At 30.8% G+C, this 22,658-nt stretch overlaps 4 protein-coding genes across 5 annotated transcripts in view; 2 read left to right on the top strand and 2 right to left on the bottom strand.

The window, feature by feature from the left end:
- The window catches only part of LOC131842480 (E3 ubiquitin-protein ligase RBBP6), a 40,123-nt gene extending 37,921 nt beyond the window's left edge, over positions 1-2,202 (bottom strand). Inside the window, exons 1-3 of the mRNA XM_059191015.1 lie at positions 1,690-2,202; positions 295-529; positions 3-114 (exon numbers count right to left, since the gene is read on the bottom strand). Of these exons, the coding sequence (XP_059046998.1) occupies positions 3-114; positions 295-529; positions 1,690-1,855 (513 nt within the window). The 5' untranslated portion in view covers positions 1,856-2,202. The remainder of the gene's footprint in view (positions 1-2; positions 115-294; positions 530-1,689) is intronic.
- A 988-nt stretch (positions 2,203-3,190) lies between these two features.
- LOC131842519 (eukaryotic peptide chain release factor GTP-binding subunit ERF3A) lies at positions 3,191-13,338 on the top strand. 2 transcript variants are annotated; one of them, XM_059191077.1, is made up of 12 exons: positions 3,191-3,573; positions 4,860-5,086; positions 5,760-5,865; positions 6,616-6,762; positions 7,089-7,234; positions 7,888-8,042; positions 8,605-8,722; positions 9,666-9,869; positions 10,547-10,705; positions 11,070-11,174; positions 11,276-11,444; positions 11,537-13,338. In XM_059191077.1, exons 1-12 carry the CDS (start codon positions 3,336-3,338, stop codon positions 11,578-11,580), a joined length of 1,818 nt encoding a protein of 605 aa, XP_059047060.1. In that variant the 5' UTR covers positions 3,191-3,335; the 3' UTR covers positions 11,581-13,338. The 2 variants fall into 2 exon arrangements, with proteins under 2 accessions (XP_059047060.1, XP_059047061.1); XM_059191078.1 differs by having other exon boundaries at positions 3,192-3,396.
- Positions 13,339-14,782: 1,444 nt separating this feature from the next.
- On the bottom strand, positions 14,783-17,280 carry LOC131842578 (DCN1-like protein 3). Its single transcript, XM_059191156.1, has 3 exons — positions 17,058-17,280; positions 16,739-16,968; positions 14,783-16,315 (listed from the first exon to the last, which is right to left on the bottom strand). Exons 2-3 carry the CDS (start codon positions 16,809-16,811, stop codon positions 15,399-15,401), a joined length of 990 nt encoding a protein of 329 aa, XP_059047139.1. The 5' UTR covers positions 16,812-16,968; positions 17,058-17,280; the 3' UTR covers positions 14,783-15,398.
- A 1,160-nt stretch (positions 17,281-18,440) lies between these two features.
- LOC131842597 (uncharacterized) lies at positions 18,441-20,947 on the top strand. Its single transcript, XM_059191174.1, has 3 exons — positions 18,441-18,924; positions 19,652-19,867; positions 20,217-20,947. The coding sequence occupies exons 1-3, from the start codon at positions 18,633-18,635 to the stop codon at positions 20,351-20,353; spliced, it is 645 nt and encodes a 214-aa protein (XP_059047157.1). The 5' UTR covers positions 18,441-18,632; the 3' UTR covers positions 20,354-20,947.
- Positions 20,948-22,658: the final 1,711 nt, after the last annotated feature.

The raw sequence follows: 22,658 nt of genomic DNA, 5'->3' as shown, positions 1-22,658 counted from the left end.
ACCGCATTAGCAGCTGGACAATCTTTAATCCAATGCCCACGTTTCTGACACTTAAAACAAATGTAGTTTGCTGGCACTGTACCCCTTTGGTTCTGTCCTCTAATTTTCTGGTAACTGTAAAAATAAAATTATAACTTATAACTCACTACCAAAATCAATCAACAAAAAATAAATGGTTCAGCAACTGACAGTATTTCTGAATACTTCTTTATTACTACAATATGAAATTTAAAGTTATATATATAATAATGGAAATAGCAGAATAATATTTAATTGCATATAAGCAAATCTTACTTGCTAGGGTCATAGTCAAAAGTGGATTGTGATATCATAGCATTTATTTTATCCTGTTCGCTACCTTCCATGCGCGAAAGATCTGCAAGTCCTTTATTAAGAGCCACATCTTTATGCAATGATGATGAATTACTATTTGCTCCTTCCCATTGTTTTTTTGGCTGCTGAGAAAGTGGAACTCTAGCAACGAGCAAAGATGTGTTCTTTGGAATTAAAGTGTTATCATCCACATAAACTGGAAAAGGTATAATATTTATAAATAAACATACATATACAAAGCATTGACATTTATAGTTTATATAATTGTCTTATTACTGAGGAACTTAATATTGCAAGGGCCAAGCTTTGTACAAAACCACCAGTAAAATAGACCAATGAAAGCAGTGGCACCATTCTATCCATACAAAATCCAATAACAACTGTATTTTATTTTTAGTATTTAGAGTCATTTTTTCTATCCTCTCCATGTCTATCTACAATCAGCCAATTAGCTTTTACAGTATTTGATTGCTTTTTTTGCATCTAATAATGCAAGATGACCACATTTTTAGATGTGTGTAAACTTAGTGACACATAAAAAAACTTAGAAACAATTTAGAAACAGATAACAATAGCAGATAACAATATTTTTTTTCTTTTTGAGTATTTAATTGAATTAGTGCTAATCGGTGGTTTGTATTCACACACTAAAACTTAAATTCTAAGTAAGAATAAATTATTTAAAAGAGCAACACACAAGTTTCTTGCTTGTTCTTCTTGTGATGAGACAGCATTCCGAATGAGCGGTAGATTAAAAAAAAATGTTATGACTATTCAAAAGTGCTTCAATGTAAGTTTATTTGAATAAATGATTTTCTATTCTTCTATTCTATTCTTTTCTTTTCATATTGACATATGAATACTAGTAACTAATATAGAGAACTTAAGGATCTCCAATGGTAACGGTCAGGCCCGTACAGCAAATTGTTGTTGACATAAACACAATAATTGCAATTGATAATCTGAACAATGCTTCAATATTCAATGGTGTTATTGAAACATCAATAGGTACCATATTTATCACTCTAGAACTGATCGAACTCAATCTGCAAATCCAGCCTGGATATGTTTGAGATATATAGGCTTCAATCATTTGAGTTTTTGGAAAGTACTGTACAAAAAGCCAACAAATGTATAGGCACAGAGAAACCATTTTATCCTTGGGGAGATAAAAACAGAGAGTAAAAAAGCCTTTCTAATAATATACATTGCGAACGTCTATTTAAAAAAAAATATCTATAATGTTGACGCCGACAGACTTCGAAATAGTGTAGTGACACTATTTCGAAGTCTGTCGGTCTTACAGTGGTAAGAAAATCGGAATACCATAGAACTCATTTCGTTAATAATACTTGCCTTCTTTTGTTTGAGCATTTGTTATTTGTAAGTCAAAATCTGAAGTTTTTCCAATTCGCTTTTGTTGCGAAATAGATGCTTTTAGGTCACCTACAGAAATATGAAGCCCATCGAACGTGACAGTATCATAATCCAAGGCACTCTTAAACTTATAATGTACAGACATTTCCGTGAACCAATAGAGAAATACTTATTTTTATGTAACATGTCAATGCACATTCACTTGTCGATATTATTGTAGTTATTATTTAACGCGAAACAAGTAATTAATTTGCTAGTCGAATCAAAATAGACACGCTTTATATTTTACAAATCGTTCACTATTATACTACATCCATTTACGCCGATTTGTCGGTCACTTAGAGTTATTATATCAATTGAATTAATAACAACAGTAGTTAAGCAGTAAATATCAAGCGATAAAGTTCAATAATTTCAATTTTATACACCAGCAAAAGAAAAGGTCCCATTAACAAAACGCCATCTTTAATTTCGATCACAGACAATCAGGCAAGATAGTTCAAGATACTTCTTTTCGGTAGTGGTATAAATATCGTTCGTTCTGGTTTCTCGAGAATCGGAAATAATGAAAAACCGGTATTAAAGAAAACATAAACGAGTTACAGAAAATATTTTTTGACTCATTTTAAATAGCACAAATTACTTTTTAGACAAGTTTTAGTAAATAGTTTAGTTTAGAAAATATATTAATAATTATTGAAATTGTGATAGCGTTCACCATGTAATCTTGTTCCAATAGAAATACATTTGTGAGTATGTATTGTTTTATTACTGGGTTTGTAATGAGCTAGCCTACCAAAGAAAATCTGAACTTTTTAATTAAAATCTTCTTAATTTCCTTATGATAAGCTGCAGTTTTCATAGTCTAAAACTCTAAACCTTTTGATTGATTTCACTTGAATATTTTCTTCCGATTACGAAAAACATTTGCAAACTTTCTTACTTATTTTAAAATAAAAGTCTTGCCATATCCTACCGTAAATTCCGTTTAACAGTTATGGAATGCATTCTTTGTTTTCATCAAAAGTTGCAGTTGTCGCAACAGAATGTCATTTTCTTGCATCTATTCTCAATTTAAATATGAGACTGTAAATTTGTAGGTTGTATCCTTAGACTATTTGAATAAAATTATTTAATTGTCATTATTTACCATAGCAATTTTATTCACTTAGTATGTACTGTTAAGATGGGTTTCTAGTTGACAGTTCCTAACAGGTAGTGTGTGAAAAGGACAAAATCCATTGTTGTAATGTTACTTTATGCATTTCACTTAATGATTTAATTATTTCTATATGGTAACTCTATGTTTCAATTGTCCGGAAGTAGACAATCATTTTAAAACCTATTTAAAAATAAATAATAATTTGATTTATCTCTTAAAAATATATCGCTGTAAAAAATAAAATTTATCAATATAATTACTACACACATATATTTTTTTGTGTCATATTATAGTTGCATTGAGCACATCTAAGCACCTATTTGGCAAATTGCCATGAACTTCCGGTATAGAATAAAGACACACGCGGATCTATCGATAGAAGAACGCGATTAACGCGAATAATATTAAATTTAACTGGTAAAAGAAGACTTATTTATTAAATGTATATTGTCTGTTATTAAAAATGTCCAATAACGGTGCTCCGGACTCTTGGGAAAGTCAAGCGGATCTTATAAGTGAACAAGGTGCAAAAGATTCTAATGATGTGTCTGCTAAACTCTCCACGTTGAATGTCAACGCGGTTGAATTTGTGCCTTCTTTTTGTATGCCATCTCGTGCTGACGACAATACTGAATCCCCCACAACACCACAAAAATCTGAAAGCGATTCCACAAACTCTACTGAATGCCCTGTCATAAATGGTAAGTTCTGTCTTGTCATTTAGATCTGCAATGTTGCTGCGGGAATTGAGTTCATATTCCTTGACCATATATTAAAGTCTATTTTGGGTCGGCTATTATATTAACATTATTTACGTTGAAGTCAAAAATCTAAGAATATTTTTCGTATCCAGTTCTAACGGGTTAGGTCGAGACACGCGGCGGACACTGCCTACTTGTTATTCACTATTTCTTTTGTTACTTTCTCTTTATAATTTGTTCATTTTTAATCTCCTAAATGCCTAATTATTCAACGTATGTGTATTATTTAATATATATAGCAGAAGTTTGTTCTAAAAATTTCCTCCCGTTAATTCTTTTATCATATCAGTTATCTTGTATTTAGCTTTATTTTACCTTTATTTATTTAAAAAACATAATAAAGCTGTCTGTTTTTACTGTGTTGATTATAATATTTCTTATTTTTAAGTTTAAGTACATATTGACCAAACTTTCACTAATTTAATATTGTATGTAGAGTAAAATAAACCCGTTGGATGTATTCTTAATAAGGGAGAAATATGTTTTTTAATTATTAAAATTAAATGCAAGTACAGAAAAAGTATTGTGTTCAGTACAGTTAGGAGGCACAAATAACATCTTTTTATTGGATTACAAAGTTACTTTCTATCAATTACAATGTTGTATTTGACAACTTACTTTCTACTCAGTTTTCTATATTCAGCTGAATATATTAAATGCAGCTGAATACCAAATAGTAACTGAATACTGAATAATATTACAGTTTAACCTATCAAATATGTTGAATCCATGTGGTAACAATTATGACAAATCATGTGTGTTCGCACTAAAACTCTTTATTGTAGTATGAAATACAGTAACAAACATTATAGACAAAGTGAGCAAAGGTGGCTTTACTCACTTTGTCTATAATCAAGTTTGTTCAAAGCAATTCAAACTTATCTCTAAAATATTTTGATTAATATAGAAACTACATATAGTATGTGTCTATTAATTAAAAAGATAATATGAATTGCAAACCTATTGAAAACTAAGAATAAAAATTTTAACATATGTTCATTTTTCAGATTTTACATGAGAAATCAATAATCTATATCTTATGATTTTCCTTTACGTAGTGACTACGACAGGACAATTTCTTAAAAACTGGTTATAACAAGAGACATGATACTGTAAGCCAAGACTTTATACATATATTAGACACAGGGCATACATAGTTTATTTTTTAATTATTTATATTTAATGTTTCATTGAACATTGTATATAATACTATGCTGTGGCAACAGGTTGTGGAGACGGCGGCGCTGAAAGCGGCGACGGTCGTGCAGCGTCCGCTTCCCCACGAGTAGAAGAACCACCGCCCGTGCCACCTGCTGCTGCACCCACAGCTGCAGCACTTCCCATCCCATCAGACGTCTCGCCTACTGCCGATAGTTGGGAAGCAGAGGCTGATGATGCATTACTCACTCCTGAAGATAACAATGAGGCAGACGAAGAAGATGGGGAACAACAGGTAATGTTACCTAACATTATGAAACATATGAAGCAAAAGCTCTTATTTGTTGATTTGTCAGATAAGTTTTAATTATTGTTTTAATTTTATTTATCATAGAAATGTATAATTCTAATAAGTATTATAGTATTATAAATAAAGCCAGTTTTTAGTGTTGCTTTTATGGGTAGCAAAACAATTCACATTTGATTACTGTTTACCATGAACTAATATCAACTACTCTGTGTTCATTATACCACAGTTACAAGTCTAAAATGATATATCCAGAATAAGATATGTTTCAAATAATTAAATAATTCTCTTAGATGATGATGAGTCATTATGGTGTATTATTACTAATTTTTGAGTATCTAAATATAAATTTGAAAACCTCTTGAGATTGAATAAGAATACAATTTAACAACCTTCATATAGCTAACCAATATATTTTATGCTAATGAATTGTTACACAGTAGCCTCAAAACAAATGCAGATTCACAATTGACGTCATTAATTTTTACTGTTTTTCCAGCACTACCATAACTATCATATGTTTAATGAACAATGTTTATATTTCCATTTACCAATGTACCAAGTATGGCCAAAAGATTCCATGGCTAATATATGTTTGCTATAAAATTGTTATTGATTCTTTGATCATAATGTAAAACTTTTTCTGTTACTTATTTTAAAGGATGATGGTGAAACAGCAAAAAAAATCCCAAAGAAAAAACCACCTCGAGTAGAAGATACAAGAAGTAAAAAAGAACATGTGAATGTGGTTTTTATTGGACATGTTGGTGAGTTCATTTAAATACATATTTTATAGGTGCTTTATAGAACAATACAATATTGGAGTTCTAAGTAGATTGAGAGCAAACAAATATAAATAAGGGTAGGCTAATTTCTACTATAACTATAATAACTTAATCCTTATAATACCAGTAAGAAGAGTGTCACTCAGCAGTCTTCATTTTCATGTTTATGTAAAATTATATTTTTCCTGGAAATATACCTAAACATAAAAGGCTTTATGAACCAATCTAAATACTTTCCAGTCAGACCAAATCAGTGAAGTTTACTCAATAATGTACATATATAATAATTGATTTAATATATTGAGATAGATGGCATGCATATGAAAGTCACATTATTAATGTAATATCTCTGGTCTTAACATATAACATAGTAGAAATTAGGTTCAGCTCTAATTACAAATAATATTTCCTCAACATAGACTCAGTTCATGACTCACTCATTCCTTATTGCATCCTTGTGAGTTAACCGGGTATATATAAAATACCAAATTATAATACATTGCGCACATCTGTAACCCTAAGGTTGTTTTGAAAAAATAGCTTTTAGCAATAAGGCAGCATTATTTAAACATATATGTTTATGTTTTATTAATTAATTGTACCTATCTTCTATCATTCTATTATGCAAATAAACCATATTCCGTCTATTTATAATAATATGTCAGGCACATACAGTCATACAGTTTTATAATTGTATTTAACATGATTCATATGAACAATATTTTATTTTAGATGCTGGAAAATCTACTATTGGTGGACAAATTATGTCTCTGACAGGGATGGTTGACAAAAGAACACTAGACAAATATGAAAGGGAGGCACGAGAGAAGTCCAGGGAATCCTGGTACCTATCATGGGCACTTGACACCAATCAAGAAGGTAAGATGATTGTACCAACATAAGGTTGGTATATTGTATCTTCATCAGGAACTAACCATGATGGTTTAAGGGAGTACTATATATTCTGGTTAACCTGAGTATATTACTAGTAATCCCCTCTCTGCTAATCCAATTGGTTCAGTATGTGTATTTTAATCCCAAATAAGGAGATGATGATACTGATGCCCTATAGAAATATTTATTTTACATTTTCTAGAGAGTTGTAAACTAACAATGTTTTGATATTTCTTATAAATAGCTACTAAATACATAAAAGAATTTACAAATAAATTTTTGTTTATAATATCATGCTTAAATTTGTATAGAACGTGACAAAGGAAAAACAGTGGAAGTGGGGAGAGCATATTTCGAGACTGAGAAGAAGCATTTCACAATTCTTGATGCACCTGGGCACAAGAGTTTTGTACCTAACATGATTGGAGGGGCAGCGCAGGCTGATCTTGCCGTCTTGGTATACTATTTTTTATTATTATAATTAACTTACTATGAAAATATTTTTCCGTAATGACCACCTAGAAAATAATTTGTCATCCTCATTGTCAGATAAAAATTTAGACATTGGCTACATGACAATGAAAAACCGATCTATAATTAATATATCCACTTGATATATTCATGTTTAATTATAAACTATAGTAACTCAATAACTTTTAGCTATTGAGTTAGTATGAAAACTAAAATGTTTATTTAAAATCGCGCATTGTCTTGAATAATTGATACGTAAAAATATGACATATCAATTATTCAAGACCAAAATTATCAAACGTTAATTATAAAGTAATAAGTATCATTAAATAAATCATGCAGTAGGAAAGAAAGGAATCCATATAGCCTTAGAATTTATAGCAAAAGTCTATACAATGAATATAGTATGTTATTAAAAATTAAAGTGTAGATTCTAAAACCATTTTTTTGTATAGTTCTTATTAAAAAATGTCATGTTTTCTGTACCGTTAAAAAATAAATAAGTAGTGATTCGGACTTGCTCACCAAATCCAATAAGTACTTTAGATTTTTTTACTTTAAAATATTGTGTGTTCTCGATCAATGATTTTTATAAATAAAATAAAACTTGTTATATAGAAATAAATATATCAATTTCAGGTCATATCTGCGCGTAAAGGTGAATTCGAAACTGGTTTCGATAGAGGAGGGCAAACTCGTGAACATGCTATGTTGGCTAAAACAGCGGGCGTGAAACACTTAGTGGCACTTGTGAATAAGATGGATGACCCTACTGTCAACTGGGACGAAAAAAGGTGACTATCACATATTATCACTCTTGTACAAACTTCCGATCACTCGTCAGATAACCCTGTATAAACTAAGATAATTGTATTACATCATTTGGGAACTTACTTACCTTGGCTGTTGATTACATGCTAATTAAATGATAAATTAGATTCTGTATTATAATTCACTAACCATTCTTTAAACTGTAAGCGGTATTTATACCTTCACAATTCAATGCAGTATACTTGATTAGAATATTTATAATCTTTAAGTTAATTTGAAAGTTAACTTTATTATTAAGTTTTCTTTATGTACCTTCAAGCTGTATTCTTATACTGCTCCAATTAAAAAAATATTAAATATATTTCAATACAAGATAAGGATTCCCTTTTATTTCTGGAACTTAGCACATTTCTAATAGAAGGCTTTCCAGATAAATCTTTTTAAGTACACCTCTTGAATATTACTTAATTACTCCAAAAGTGAAAGGTGTCATAATACTTCTCTATTTTGACTGCTATTATAACAATTTACATAAGAATGCATGAATTACAGACTTTTATGTCAATAATATTTTTTATTGTTCAGATACAATGAATGTCGAGACAAAATCCTGCCATACCTCAAAAAGTTGGGCTTTAATCCAGCGAAGGATCTGTCTTTCTTACCTGTTTCTGGTCAAACCGGACAAGGCTTATTGGAAAAAGTGAGTATAAGTTGTAATGGACAAAGGTAAATATTACTTACTAGCCTTTGCTCATTACTAGGGATCGGAATAGGTAGTGCAATTATATGTACTTGCGATTTTGTGACATCAATAGTATGGATATGCCTATAACGTACTATTTTCATAGTTTGTAAATTTTATATTGAACTTACAAAATAATATATTTTCATCTCTACTGCACCCTAATTTATCTTTTAAATTGCTATATATATCTGAACATGTTTTTTTACTTCTACTCACTCCTATAAACTTAAACCTAAATAAACAATAAGTGTAATTTTCATGATTTTGTAATTATATAAATTGCATTGCATTGCATGATTTAAGTTCCCATAAATCAAACAAATATTAGGTCTTATCCATGTCATACTTTCGTTGACTTTCTTGCTGCAAGTACATAAAATTGCACTACCTATTCCGAGCCCTACTCATTACTTTGCTGTCATAGCCATATGGATATAGCAGTTTAAAGAATGTAAAAAAATGTTCTATAAAATACTGAATATCTTAGTGTCAGAATTCATCAAAATAACTTGCATTGCGATCGTAAGTCAACATTGTAATAGAATGTACAATGTTAAATATATTCAACAATTAATTTTGGTAATTTTTTATTATTATTTTACTTTTGTATTAATATATTGACATCCATAAAATTGTTTATTGGGGCCTGACCAAAACAGATTTACTGATTTATTCAAGTCAAACAGAAATGTAAAAGGTTAACATAATAAGAACACAGATTTTATGTCTGTGGAAAGAAAATATATATATATACAAATATATGTATATATATATATAGTTCATACATTATTGTGATATTAAATAAAATTTCACATTTTTTATAGGTAACAGAACTGTATTTTTCAGAACAAATTGTTTTGTTAGTTTCTTAATTTTTTAACATTTCAATATTATTTAGGTAACTGAGGAAATATGTCCCTGGTATCGAGGTCCCTCTTTTATCCAGCTTATCGATGAGTTACCGTCGCTGAACCGTAAAATGGACGGTCCCTTTATTATGCCAGTAGTTGATAAATACAAAGATATGGGCACGGTCCTTATGGGCAAAGTTGAAGCGGGTACAACACGAAAAGGCAGCACATTATTCCTTATGCCTAACAGGGTAAGTAAATTTGACAAATTACTTTTTAGTTTACATGTTTGTCAGTAAAATTCTACTAAAAAGAAAGAGCTCTTGTGACATCTTCTATTATTAGTTATTTAACCAATTTGTAAGTTGTAGGTTTAAAAAATCCTTATGTATATTTCCTATGTAATTTTATTCATTTATACTAGATGGACCAAATAATAATAGTAACACAGGGCAATTCACAAAGTGCTGCTAGACTCAAGCTATGCACCCTCGTTTATGGGTACTAGACAATTGATACAAATATTTACATACCTTATTTTTGTAAATGCATACATAATGCACCTAAATATACTCAGGTCTATAAAAACAGTCATACTCTTGAATAAAAATGTTAGAATCGTGCGTAGACCGCTAGAACATGGAAACTGTCAACTCATTACACAATAAATTGTCTGGGGATATGTAATTATTGAGTAAGAATGCTTTTAAATTGTATTTGGCGAAATTGTTATTAGCATATAGTTTTTATAGAATTTATTCATGTAAATAAATAATTATTATTTTAATTTAATTATTGTTACAATTTTAGAATTAATATAATAATGTATAAAAATATGCACACACAAAAAAATAACAGAAAATTAGAATATGTTAGTAAGAATTGTGTAATTGATGAATTGTTTTCATTAATTTATTATATTTTATAGGTACAAGTTAATGTAGACCAGTTATGGTCTGATGACATTGAAGTGACATCTATTGGTCCTGGTGAAAATGTCAAAGTAAAACTCAAAGGAATTGAAGAGGAAGATGTATCTCCTGGTTTTGTTCTATGTGATATTGCTGAACCTATCACCACTGGAAGAGTAAGTTTAGTTTTAGCATATTCAAGGTGATGGAATAAGTGCATTAGATTAGAAAATAGATTACTTTGATTAAATTGTTAGTTGAGACAGTCTGCAGCCTAGTGTCGTAAACTTAATGGGCCTTAATGATTTTGTTCATAGATTCTATCTAAATACTTCAAATTGTAAATAATAATAATAATAATAGCAAAGATTTTTTTATTTTGTTTAGTGTTTATCGTTATATAGCAGTTGTTTTATTATTCTTGATAAGTATAATCTGAATAGGAAATTTCTCTATATGTTTCTTCATGACTCGACTTGTCGACTATTTTTCTAAGGTGTTAATATCCAGCTATGATATGTAATTTATTTCCTTTTACAGGTTTTTGATGCTCAAGTTGTAATTTTGGAGCACAAGTCCATTATCTGCGCTGGTTACTCTGCTGTTATGCACATACATTGTGCAGCTGAAGAAGTTACTGTGAAGGTAATTATACTAACTCTTTATTAATTCCTACAAATTAAAAGGATTAGAAATGTGATTTAGATTCATAAATAATTAATTGGCGATTGACTTTACATCCACAGGCGCTAATTTGTTTGGTTGATAAGAAAACGGGCGATAAGTCAAAGACGAGGCCGCGCTTCGTCAAACAGGACCAAGTGGCCATCATGAGGATAGAATGTGCAGGAGTCATTTGTTTAGAACCATTTAAGAAGTTTGCCCAAATGGGCAGATTCACACTAAGAGACGAAAGTAAGTTTGTGATTCCATTATGTGACTGAATAATTTCTAGACTAAAGCATAGATATAATTTACAGCCAAATACAATTTTTTTTTTGTTTCAGATAAAACTATTGCGATCGGTAAAGTCCTAAAAGTGATTGAGTAAATTGGCACTACAATTTGTAATTTAGCTAGGATAGGCCTTTCCAAAACCTATATCAACAGATATGCATGTAAAATGTAATCCTGATTTTTGGGATCTGTACCAAGTGAGAGCTCGAGTGTATTATTGCTTCATCATTTCCAAATAAGAAAATGTATATTTTGCCTGTTAGTGAAGAAGCACAGCTGGGCCTGATCAAAGTAAATTAATATTCTACAACTACTGCCATACAATATATTGCCTATGTGGGAACTCTATATGACATATATACATACATTCCCATCCCATATCTTATAAGTACAGCAGAAATTATGTTGTAATTTTATATGAAGCAATTTAAGGAGCAAACTAATATAATATTAGATAACTAGATTGTACAGTAACTATTTTAAACTATTTTACTGTTGCTTTCCTTCAAATTCATATTTTTAATGAAACAAATCATTGAAATTATGACTGTGTTGGATAATTTTTACATCTCACTAGGAAAATTTTATATACAGATAGTCATGTAGAGTTCCAGAATAATAATTGTACTGTTAATTCATTTAATAAATTTATATATGAAAACTTGCGGATTACGATTAATCAGGAAATCTTAATAATACGTTATTAATACCTTTGTTATATTTTACTGGACGACGACGTTGTGCGATGGACAAGGCTCTCATGTACTAATTTGATGCGAAGATCAACAACTTGGCGTTATTGAGGAATCCAAGCCTAAGCCACCATTTAAATTTTTATTGCCATTACCATTCCTCTGACGTCCGAGTTGGTGACCCACGTAACAGATTGCTAGTGTTTATAATAATATGGTTATAACGATTAATAGTACTGTTTCCTATATTAAATGCAAAATTATGTTTTTATTTTTAGTAGTTTCGTATACAGTACACATGTTTATAAAAATGTTTGTGATTAGTCTCTGACTAAAGTCATATTTTATTTGCTTAGATCAACAGTTGTTTCGGTGGTATATGTTTTTAATGTTAATTCTTTTATTGTCTGCAATACTTTCTGTATCTAATTATGCTTAGTTTATAATTTATTGCTTTAGTGACCAATTCTATCGACTGACGAAAGAGTGTTTCTATATTACGATAGTAAAAAGGAAATGTGAACGGCATTGAAATGTGAATAATTGAGGAACACTGAAACGTTGGTATTTTATTTACTCATAATTTATGATTATATTATTATTATGACCATACCCCATAGTGGGACGGCCTCGGAATGTAAACTGTCGCTATAGCGGTCATTACACAACATACCTTCAATATTAGCTTTGTTACTCATGCATCAAGTATTAACGTAGGGAAGAGTACTTATGGAAAGTTGCGCAGAATGTAACGGTGGTTTTTATGAAGACAGATGATTCTTATAACTTCGGCTCAACATCCGAATTGTTATAATAAATGTATATTATGGATTTATAAATTTTCAGCTTTTTTAATATAATCAGATTTACGTCTAGAGATGATTGTATATTATTATCATATTTTGTGTATATCAGTGGAGATGATGCGAGGCGCGCGTGGCCCCTGAGTAGGTCCCACTTCGTGCTATAGTTTTATTTTGTCGAGACGCTTGCAGTAGAAAGGAGTACGTAAAGAATAGGGCGCGAGGCGGGCCCCGCGCGGCAGTGCCTTGTGAAGTTGCGATATGCTCGCCCGCCTCGCGACCGCCGCGCCTCAACACCGAGCGACCACTGGCAGGCTGCAACTATATTATTTTGTTTAAAATAAAATTTTATTAATACTATTGTATATATGATTTACCTACCCATCTGTGTGCAGCAATTAGCTACGTGCATGCATAAAATGCTGTAAGTAGTCGATCACGAATTGGGAATGGATCGATAGAGATCATGTCTAAGTCTGTCTCCTGTCAACAGGTGAACAGATTAGGTACCCCGATTACCTAATCATTCGTAAATATTGAAACTTGTATTTATCATTTATTGAAACCAAATAACTTACATGTATCGTCTGATAATTAAATATCGTAACAATTTATGACATAGTGCTACCAGGACTAAACTGCTACACCATTTTTTTTGTTAAACAAATGCAGATCAAATTACGCCTTGCCAATTTTTATAAAAGAAAGCTTTCCACAATTATACTTAATTATCTGTTTAGACATTTTTTTCCTACTTTCATATAAAAACGAATCAGTCCATGGTTTAACACAGACTGGTCGATCTGTGGAAACCTGACAAATTGCTTAATAAGCCGTATTTATTTCTATACTAGACAATACTCGATCACAACTCGATACGTCGCCCTATTATCTAACTGTAGGTGTAATTATAGCTTTATAATCATAGGCTTTATGCTTATTTGCCACTATAGTAGTATAAAAAATAAAGAAAAGTACTGCGAACTCAAACCGCGAAGCTCGCTCCTGAATACGAAAGGTAGTGTTCTCAAGTTTTAATTAGTACAATCGAAACTTCAACAGACCAGCTAATACGCTAAAATTTGCAGTAATCTCTTACACAACAATTTGCACATTTTAAGAACAAACCAAGTACAAGGAAGGTCCATTAAGGAATTGAACCCGTGACCATCGGAATTAAAGTGATGTGCTAAACCACTCGACTTTCGATTCTATCAATAAGACATATTATTAAAAATTTCCTACCTAATATACATATATGTCTAATACATGTACATTCTATAGGAAAAATTAAAAATCTATTAAAATAGGACCAAAGATAAAAGTTTATATTTATATTTTTTTACTATATACGGGATATTTTAGTTAATATAACAAATTTCGTCATAGATTTTTTTTTAAGTTTATTAGGTGATAACGTAATGGTGCCAAACCCGCCAACGTTAACACTATACGCTGGAGTGGCACCAGTGAAAGATGACAGGATGAGCATGAAGTCAAGGTAATTGACCTTGACTTCAGTTATCAGTTATCGTGGTGGATTCATGAAGAAGTTAAAACAATGGTTACCAGGGATGGAGGTGTACGCAACATGGTATATTGTTAGCAATGGATTATTAGACCCCATTACTGACAATTCAGTTGCCCCAATATATTAGTAGTTGCTCTGTCCTATTTATTTAATAAAAAAAGTTAATTTGCTGTGCAGCAAAAATAATAAAAGTGATAAGAAATTGTCATTTATTGTGAAAGTTTGCTGTTCCAAACTGTCTGTTGAGCTATTTACAATTACTAGTTTAAAAAAATCAATCCACATAATATTAAGTGTAACTTAATTTTTAATAACATCCATTTTGCATTATAAATCATAACTCTTTATGTATGATTTCGATTTTAATGTACCGTAGTAAATTAAAGGATTCATCCGAACCAAATTGAATGTATATTTTTCTGTTTAAACAATTTTCAGTTGATACAATATCTAAATGATGGTGGCAAGAAAATAACTGAAAAATACATGGTATAGATAGTAGACCATTAGATTATAATTTAATATTTCAAGCAATTTTTGCACAGGTATTTAGAATTATTATATACAGATTTTGGCTAATTCCATTCCTGGAATGTTTATTGTTAAAACTAAAACTAAACACAAAAGTACAATACTTCTGCAATTAATTTATACCACATATAGATAATGTTATGTACATTAAAATTATTTTGAATCTCATTAGTACACCTACATACACTACATCCACATTCTTCCTGCTCGTTTCAATATTAAAACATCCATTATCTTACTCTTAGGGCCACATCATGCTACTAGAGTAACCATATTATGACGTATTTTTAATGGATTATCAGTCTCAATATCTTATTTAAGTACCTAAATAGTAAAATTTGGCATACATAGAATATTAATCTTGCATCTTTATATCGTTTTTTGTTACATTCTGATTCATTTGATCATTTTCATATTCCACAAAATCATCAAAAAGGCTAGGCCAAGCCTCTGTATCATCATAGGTACTGAGATCATTACCTACAAACTCACAAAAGTTCAAAAACATATACCATGTATCTTTTGGAATACCTCTAATGTGATTGTTTTTCTCTAGATACCTCAACCATCTATCTAGTATAGGAGGTTCATTATTGGTAAATACTAGACGCCATAGGACAATGGCAATGTCTGTTGGTAGTATGCGTTGGCCTGTACTAACATCAAGTCCAAATTTAAATGTGAACCTGTATAAATCTTTGAAATGCTCAGAATCTGTTTTCAATTCACTAGTTATTTCATTCAATTTTTGTTGTATTCCTTTGATAGAATCAGTTTTCATATCCTTCAGCCCTTGTACAAATTCAGACTTAGTAAATCGACACATTTGACTAGCATTTAACTTCCAAGCAAGTACTAAAACCTTAAAATCATCAGGATTCAATTGCAAATCATTACATAGATTCTCTATACCTTCTGCTAAAATTGTATCTTCTAGTGAATCTTTGTATTGGTCAAATAATTGATTTATTTTTGTCTCAGATATTCTTGGATCACTGGAACCCAGTGAAGGCATTGTACGTGGCATTGATGGTAATTTTTGATAAAATAATTTAGGAGTTTTTTCACAAGTTATCTGTGTTTTATGCAAACTAATTACTTCCATAGCACAGGGCTCTCCAAAAGAAGTTGCTGTACTAGTATTTTGTAAACTGGTATTATTTCTATAGCAAGTTACACTATTTTCATTATCTTGAAGAAGTGGTTCTTCTTGAAGATAATCTGACACCATGACAGCAGGCACTTGGTTTGTAGTGACAATTTCTGTCATCTCTGAAATTAATGAAAAGAAATTTTATTCACATATATAGAAATCACAAAAACTAACATAAAAGATCTAAAGTAAAATAAATATACTTGAAATGTGTGGGGTGGGATACATTTGTCACAGAGGTTCATAAGTTCCTTTGAAAGTATTGGTGTAAAAATGACAGGAGGGGCATGGTACATGTGTGTAGGTATGAAATGTAAAAGAATGTCTGATTTATAAAACATATATAATCTAAATGCAGAAAAATACAGGTCAGAGCTACAATAATAAAGATAGTAAGCTGATTAATGACACAAACATATATGCATGAATAAAGCAAGAGAAACCAATGGATTTCAGTTCTCTCTGGCACTTGGTAGTTGGCTATTTCAATTTGATTTCATGAATAGTGTATTTTTTTTATAATAAAGAAAAGTTTAATATACCATCTTTTTTCCTTTGAGATGTCGTATCTTCAGCATTAGCTTGATTCTTGAAACAGCTTAGACAATGGCCCATTGGACAAAATATGCACAAAGATCTCGATAGACATAAAATTCTTATCAATTACACGAACACCCTTAGTTGTTGTAGTTAGTTTTTCATTGTAAATGCTATAAAACATAATGATTAAAAAGCGATTCGTTAACCAGCTCCCGTAAATACTTTTCAGAACCTGTAATAAATAAATGTTTGGAATGATTTATTACTATTTTCATTGCATTATGTAAAAATACCTTATTTAAATATACTAGAAAACTATACCTAAAATTATTAGCAGTCTCATATAATGACGTCCTATTCTTCTTTTATTCTTCCATGGTGTAGTAGTCAAATAAAATATATAAATTTTATTATGAGAGAGCTTGTTTTCCTCATAGCAAAATAGTTTTAATACTAAAACTTGCAGTATTTAATAATTGAAGGTAATTTTTGATTAAATATAAGCAATAAAAATAAGTCATACACTAATAGATATAGATAAATGACAATTCATCTAGAGTTGAAGATATGACATTGATGGCTAATAATTCACTGACAGACTCATCAGTAGAGTAAATAAACCTAAGGATGTAAAGTGATAAAAAATGAAGATTTTTAGATATTTAATCAAATATACCCAGAAATATCGTTGATATAAGTTAAATAAACTTTTTAACTCAAAATAGTTTCTATAGAATATTACTTAACGCCTATATACTAGAAATAGATAAATACTAAATACCTACCGCTTATGGAAACCGGATGAAAATGATACTCGCGTATGTCGAGCAACGGCAGTGCACTCACACTATGCATACGTTTTATCTGCCTATACTGTATATTGTTAACTGACCAATGTAGATACACTAACTTTACATCTTTTTATTTTTATTATTGTAACTTGTAAATGTCCTTTAACGCAAATAAAGTTTTATCAATCTATCGTATATAAACCGTATAGTACTCAAATTTGGACATACGCAGTTACTTCAAAGTTAAAAAATCTCATGTACGTAAGTACGTAGATACGTAAGAAATATTTTAAATAGTTAATACAAGAGTTTTACCCTGTCTACGGATTTCTTCTAGGCTAGTGTGTATGGCTGTAAAGTTAAAAATTAGAGATTGCAACCCGGTATGTTTTTCGACTCGGCCGACTCCGGCAACATTCAGTTTCAAACTCTCAAAATCACTTTGTTTAGTTTTTTTTTGAGTTTTTAATATAGATTATATATATTAGTTAGTTCATTTATGAACGGAATAGTAACATTAGTGTTACTAATTAAGTTTAAGAAAACATTAGTATTTAGTAATTAAGTTTAGGATAGAAATAATCTTCCACGCGCGGATGAAATGTCTGGATTTAGTCTAAACTTGTTCCGTGACTGAATGTGTAACTATGAAATTTCCGTGATTGTGGTGCGCGGGAGGAATGGAGAGCGGCCAGTAGCGCGTCAGAACGGAAACATCACGGTTCGCAGCGCTTGCCATGCCAATTTTTTATAAGTTGGGGCTTCCGTGCCGCAGATTTCTTACCTAGCCGGCCCGGTAGGAACGGCCAGGTCCGGTGGATGTCTAAAAGGGCAACCGGCCCGGCCGCGCCGGGCCCGGTTTTCAATCTCTATTTAAAATACGTACATGTATTCTGTGGACAACCCTACTATGTCAAGTAATGTCAACGGAACCAGTTTTTAAATTTGAATTCAGTCGTTGCTCATTTTGTTATGATTAAATTCTTCATAATAATTTTATAGAACTCGATTCATGTAATTTGAGAACTGTTGTGCAAGAAAGACCTTTGTATTTCAATATTAGACAGTTGTAAAGCGTCGGACCGATTTATTAAGTTTCTCCATAATGAGTGTAATAGAGGATAATTGGGATTTTCAGTTTGATTTACATAGTGTCGAGAACGAAAGCTTTCATGAGTTTCAAGTGAAAGTTGATAATGTCAATGAGCGTGTCGTGAAGTTGTTGGAGGATGGCTTTAAACCTCAAAACATAAATTACAATTTCATTAATACACAAAATCACGACGGCGATGAACTTAAAAATCTCATAGATAAAAATAAACAGCTCCGACAAGACATTGATGTTAAATTGGAAGATATTGCACAGCGGCAGTCACGTTATGAACATTGTAAACAAGGTACTAATGTTTCTTAGAATATATACTAGGTACCTACATTATTCTTAGCGTGACTTGGATGAATGGATAGCCTCAATAAAATATAGTTTCAATGCTTCTTTGAGCACAATACTATGTATGTGTATGTATTTAGAGAGATTATTGCTGTCCCTTAATTTCTAAAGAGCCATTTAGGAATTAAGGGACAGCTACAATGATAATTTATCTTATTTATAATAAGCCATTTATTCTGAAATTTACAAATATATATATATATATTTTTAACTATAGTATACAAATTCTTTTCTTTTTTTTATAATATGTCTCTAAGTTCAGTGTGCCTTTTGTCATAGGCCTCCTCCATCGACTTCCATTGACTCCTATCCTGTGCAACACTTCTTCATTTTGGGCCCACAGTTGACTTCAACTCATCTTCCCATTTCATCATCTGCCTTCCCCTCTTTCTCTTTCCTTCTCTAGGATATTACTCTGTTATTTTTCTACTCCATTTTTCCCTAGTATCTCGCATCATGTGGCCAGTCCATCACCACTTCTGCTGGTCTATTTTTGACAATATATCTGTTACTTTCGTCCTCAACCTAAGATCACTGTTCTTTACCCGGTCCAGTCTTTGTACTCCGATCATACTTCTCTCTTATCTAATTTACTGCAGTTTTAATATTACCATACCAATACCCTATGTTATTACTATAACATTTAATTTAAAAAATGTTTATAATACTCGCAGATCAGAAACTTCTCTCTCAAGAAATAAAGGAAACACATGAAGCATTTTTGATGGCTAAGAAATATTATAAAAAATATTTAAAAATGTATTATACCATTGAATCAAGAAGCAATGAAAAGCAAGCAATTTTTATACAGTTCTTTACTGAATACAAAAAGGATTCTGATCATTATTCCCTAAGTTTATCACGAGACTGTAATTTGGGTAAATATGATTGTAAGTATGAAACAAGCATAACATAAGTACATATAAATAATTTCTGGCTTCACCATGCTTATGTTAAACTTCATGTACTGGTTTACCAGTTTTTATTCACTACAGCTACCTTAAGGTAGATAAATAAGATTCCATTAAATTCTTTTTATTAGTAATTAATACCTTATTTACATGTAGAAAGCACAGTGTGCTTAATAACTTCTGTACTAAATTTAAGCATTTACTTTTAGGCAAAAACAACTAACAAAGTATCATGATAAGTTTTTTATATTACCTATTCATTATGTGTAGTATCTTCTAAAAGAAACTTTTTTATTGTTTCTATTAATATTGATTTTTTTTGTTTCAGTAATTAGTATTACCCCTAAAGTACCTATATTTAAAGAAGTACAAAGGAGATTAAAAGAAACCAATGACCTACCTGGTGCACTTTACTGTATAAGACAAGCCTTTATTCATATTAGATTGAGTAAAAACAATAAATAAGTATGCATTTTTATATTGTATGATCTATTAATTGTAGGAATATAGGCATTATTTTTTAATGATTTACATCTATTTAGCCTTTTGCAGTACAATAAAATTTACTGTTAAGGTCAAGTGCTTTCATGTTGTATGCACACTTGGCACATTCATACAGATATGATCTATGACTGTATCTCTGTATAAATACATGCTATGTAGAGTATACTATGAACTGTAATATCAAATTAATAACAAAGTTAAAATTGCTTGATGATATAGTTAACATAAGTAAATCTGCAGATATGCAACATATTCCTGAAAAATTTAACACATGACTTATGATTGGGTTCTAAATGAATATGTAGAAAACCAGAAATTATTCCTCTAATTCCACGTTCTTAGAAGGTAAACCTCTCATACTAGTGCAGATATATATAAATTTGGTATAATTAATTAAACTAGATCAGAATTCACTTAAGGCAGAAATGGGGCGAAAATTCTGGGTGTAGCATTTGGAAAGCTTAATGGTGGCTCCTGTCAAAGATACCACAATTGCTGAAGACTAAGATTAAAGATCTTAAAGCTAAAAGAAAAGTGTATCCTTCTGGTTACGACGGATACCTCCAGACCAGACGGATACCAGACCTCTCGCCGCAGGGCCTATAGAAAAACTCCAGGTCGCACAGAGAAATATGGAGCTAAGTAAGCAACCTGCAAAACAGAATCCAAAACATTACTATCAGAACCAAAACTCAAGTAGTTAATCTAGGATACCCGACAGCCAAGCTAAAATAGTCATGGACGAGTCATATATACCGCCGCTACCATGGCAGATGGAACAAGTGCGGCCAAAAGAAATATAGGCACCAACCAGATGTTCCGATAATATAGTAACCATTGCTGGGAAAGTATGGCATAAGTAGGCCACATTCCTTGCAGTATAGATAAGGATTGGAGATACATATGTCTAACGGTGGGCTATCCCATGCTGAAGAAAACATTTTAAAAGGTATTCCTAATGAAACCATTGAAATGTATATTAAAATATATGTAAATTTATTTGCAACCATGTAAAATATCTACATTACTTAAATATTAACAAAGTTATACAAATCCATGTTGAGGTATTAACTTCCCTCTCGTCACTAATTACTAAATTTACCAGTTACAACTTATATACTGATACATATATATTTGCCTACTGCCAGTATCAATATTTACCAGGCAGTTACATAAATATATGATATTTTTGTATAACAACAGTATTTTTGTAATAACTTAACAGACCTTTTCTTTATAAAAAAATGTTCAATTCAATAGAAATGTAAATTACGAAATATTAAAAACGTTCCCAACAATATTGCAATAATTAAAAAATAACTAGTTAATCTTTCAGTAAATAATAGCTCTATCTCAATAATTATAAACTTCAATAAAAAATCGGCATTGATAGACTAAAATAATATTACTAATTAGATATAAATAGACTAAAATAATATTACTAATTTTCAGACTGGATATGAATATATATTACTTTTTCTTACTAACAATTCAAATTATTTTTGAGTGTTGCCCTCAACGATTCATCCTGAAATTTGGCATATACACAAGTAACAGATGTTGTATAAAGGTTAGACAAGGACTAGTTACTTTTATCCAATTTATTAAAGTATATCATCTGATGATGAAGTCAAGAACAAATAATTGACATTCATGAATTTCAATCTCGGAAGTCATTACCTTTAAATGTTATTGTACATACTTTTTATAATTGAAAACAAAAATAATGGCACTTTCAATTCATTAAAATAAAATTTAGCGACAAGTTTCTGGCATTCATAATTGGTACCAGATTTTGACAAAAAGAGTAGGTACACTTATATATGTATTCTGAAAGTGGATGCCTACATGCAACTAAGAATCTGCGGGTTTAGTCATTTGGGGACTTTAAACAATAAATATAAATAACTATAATAATCAGTATATATAATAAAATTATACATTAAAATTTTCAATTCAGGTACTTCGGTTAATTTTCAATGGACATAAATATGGAAGTGGTACTAATTCATCACAATTCAGGATATTTACTAAATTTGCTTTACACGATTTATAATAAGATTTGCTTTGTATAGTGAATGTACATCACGTTGGTAGAGCGATTCTTTATACAATACGGCGGATTCTAGGTATAACACAAATCCCTTTATGAATCTTGTAAAGAGACAATTCTAAATGACTGAACTGTGTTTGAAACTTATTTTTCTATCCAAAAGATTATTGGTCCCATACCAACTGAAACACAATTAACGTCAGTTTGTTGTGG

The sequence above is a fragment of the Achroia grisella genome, unplaced genomic scaffold (genome assembly GCF_030625045.1).
Source record: "Achroia grisella isolate CSIRO2021 unplaced genomic scaffold, CSIRO_AGI_Agris_v1 utg241, whole genome shotgun sequence".
NCBI classification, from domain to species: domain Eukaryota; kingdom Metazoa; phylum Arthropoda; class Insecta; order Lepidoptera; family Pyralidae; genus Achroia; species Achroia grisella.
The sequence above is the reverse complement of the archived record's forward strand: the minus strand, read 5'-3'. Positions and strand labels throughout refer to the sequence as shown.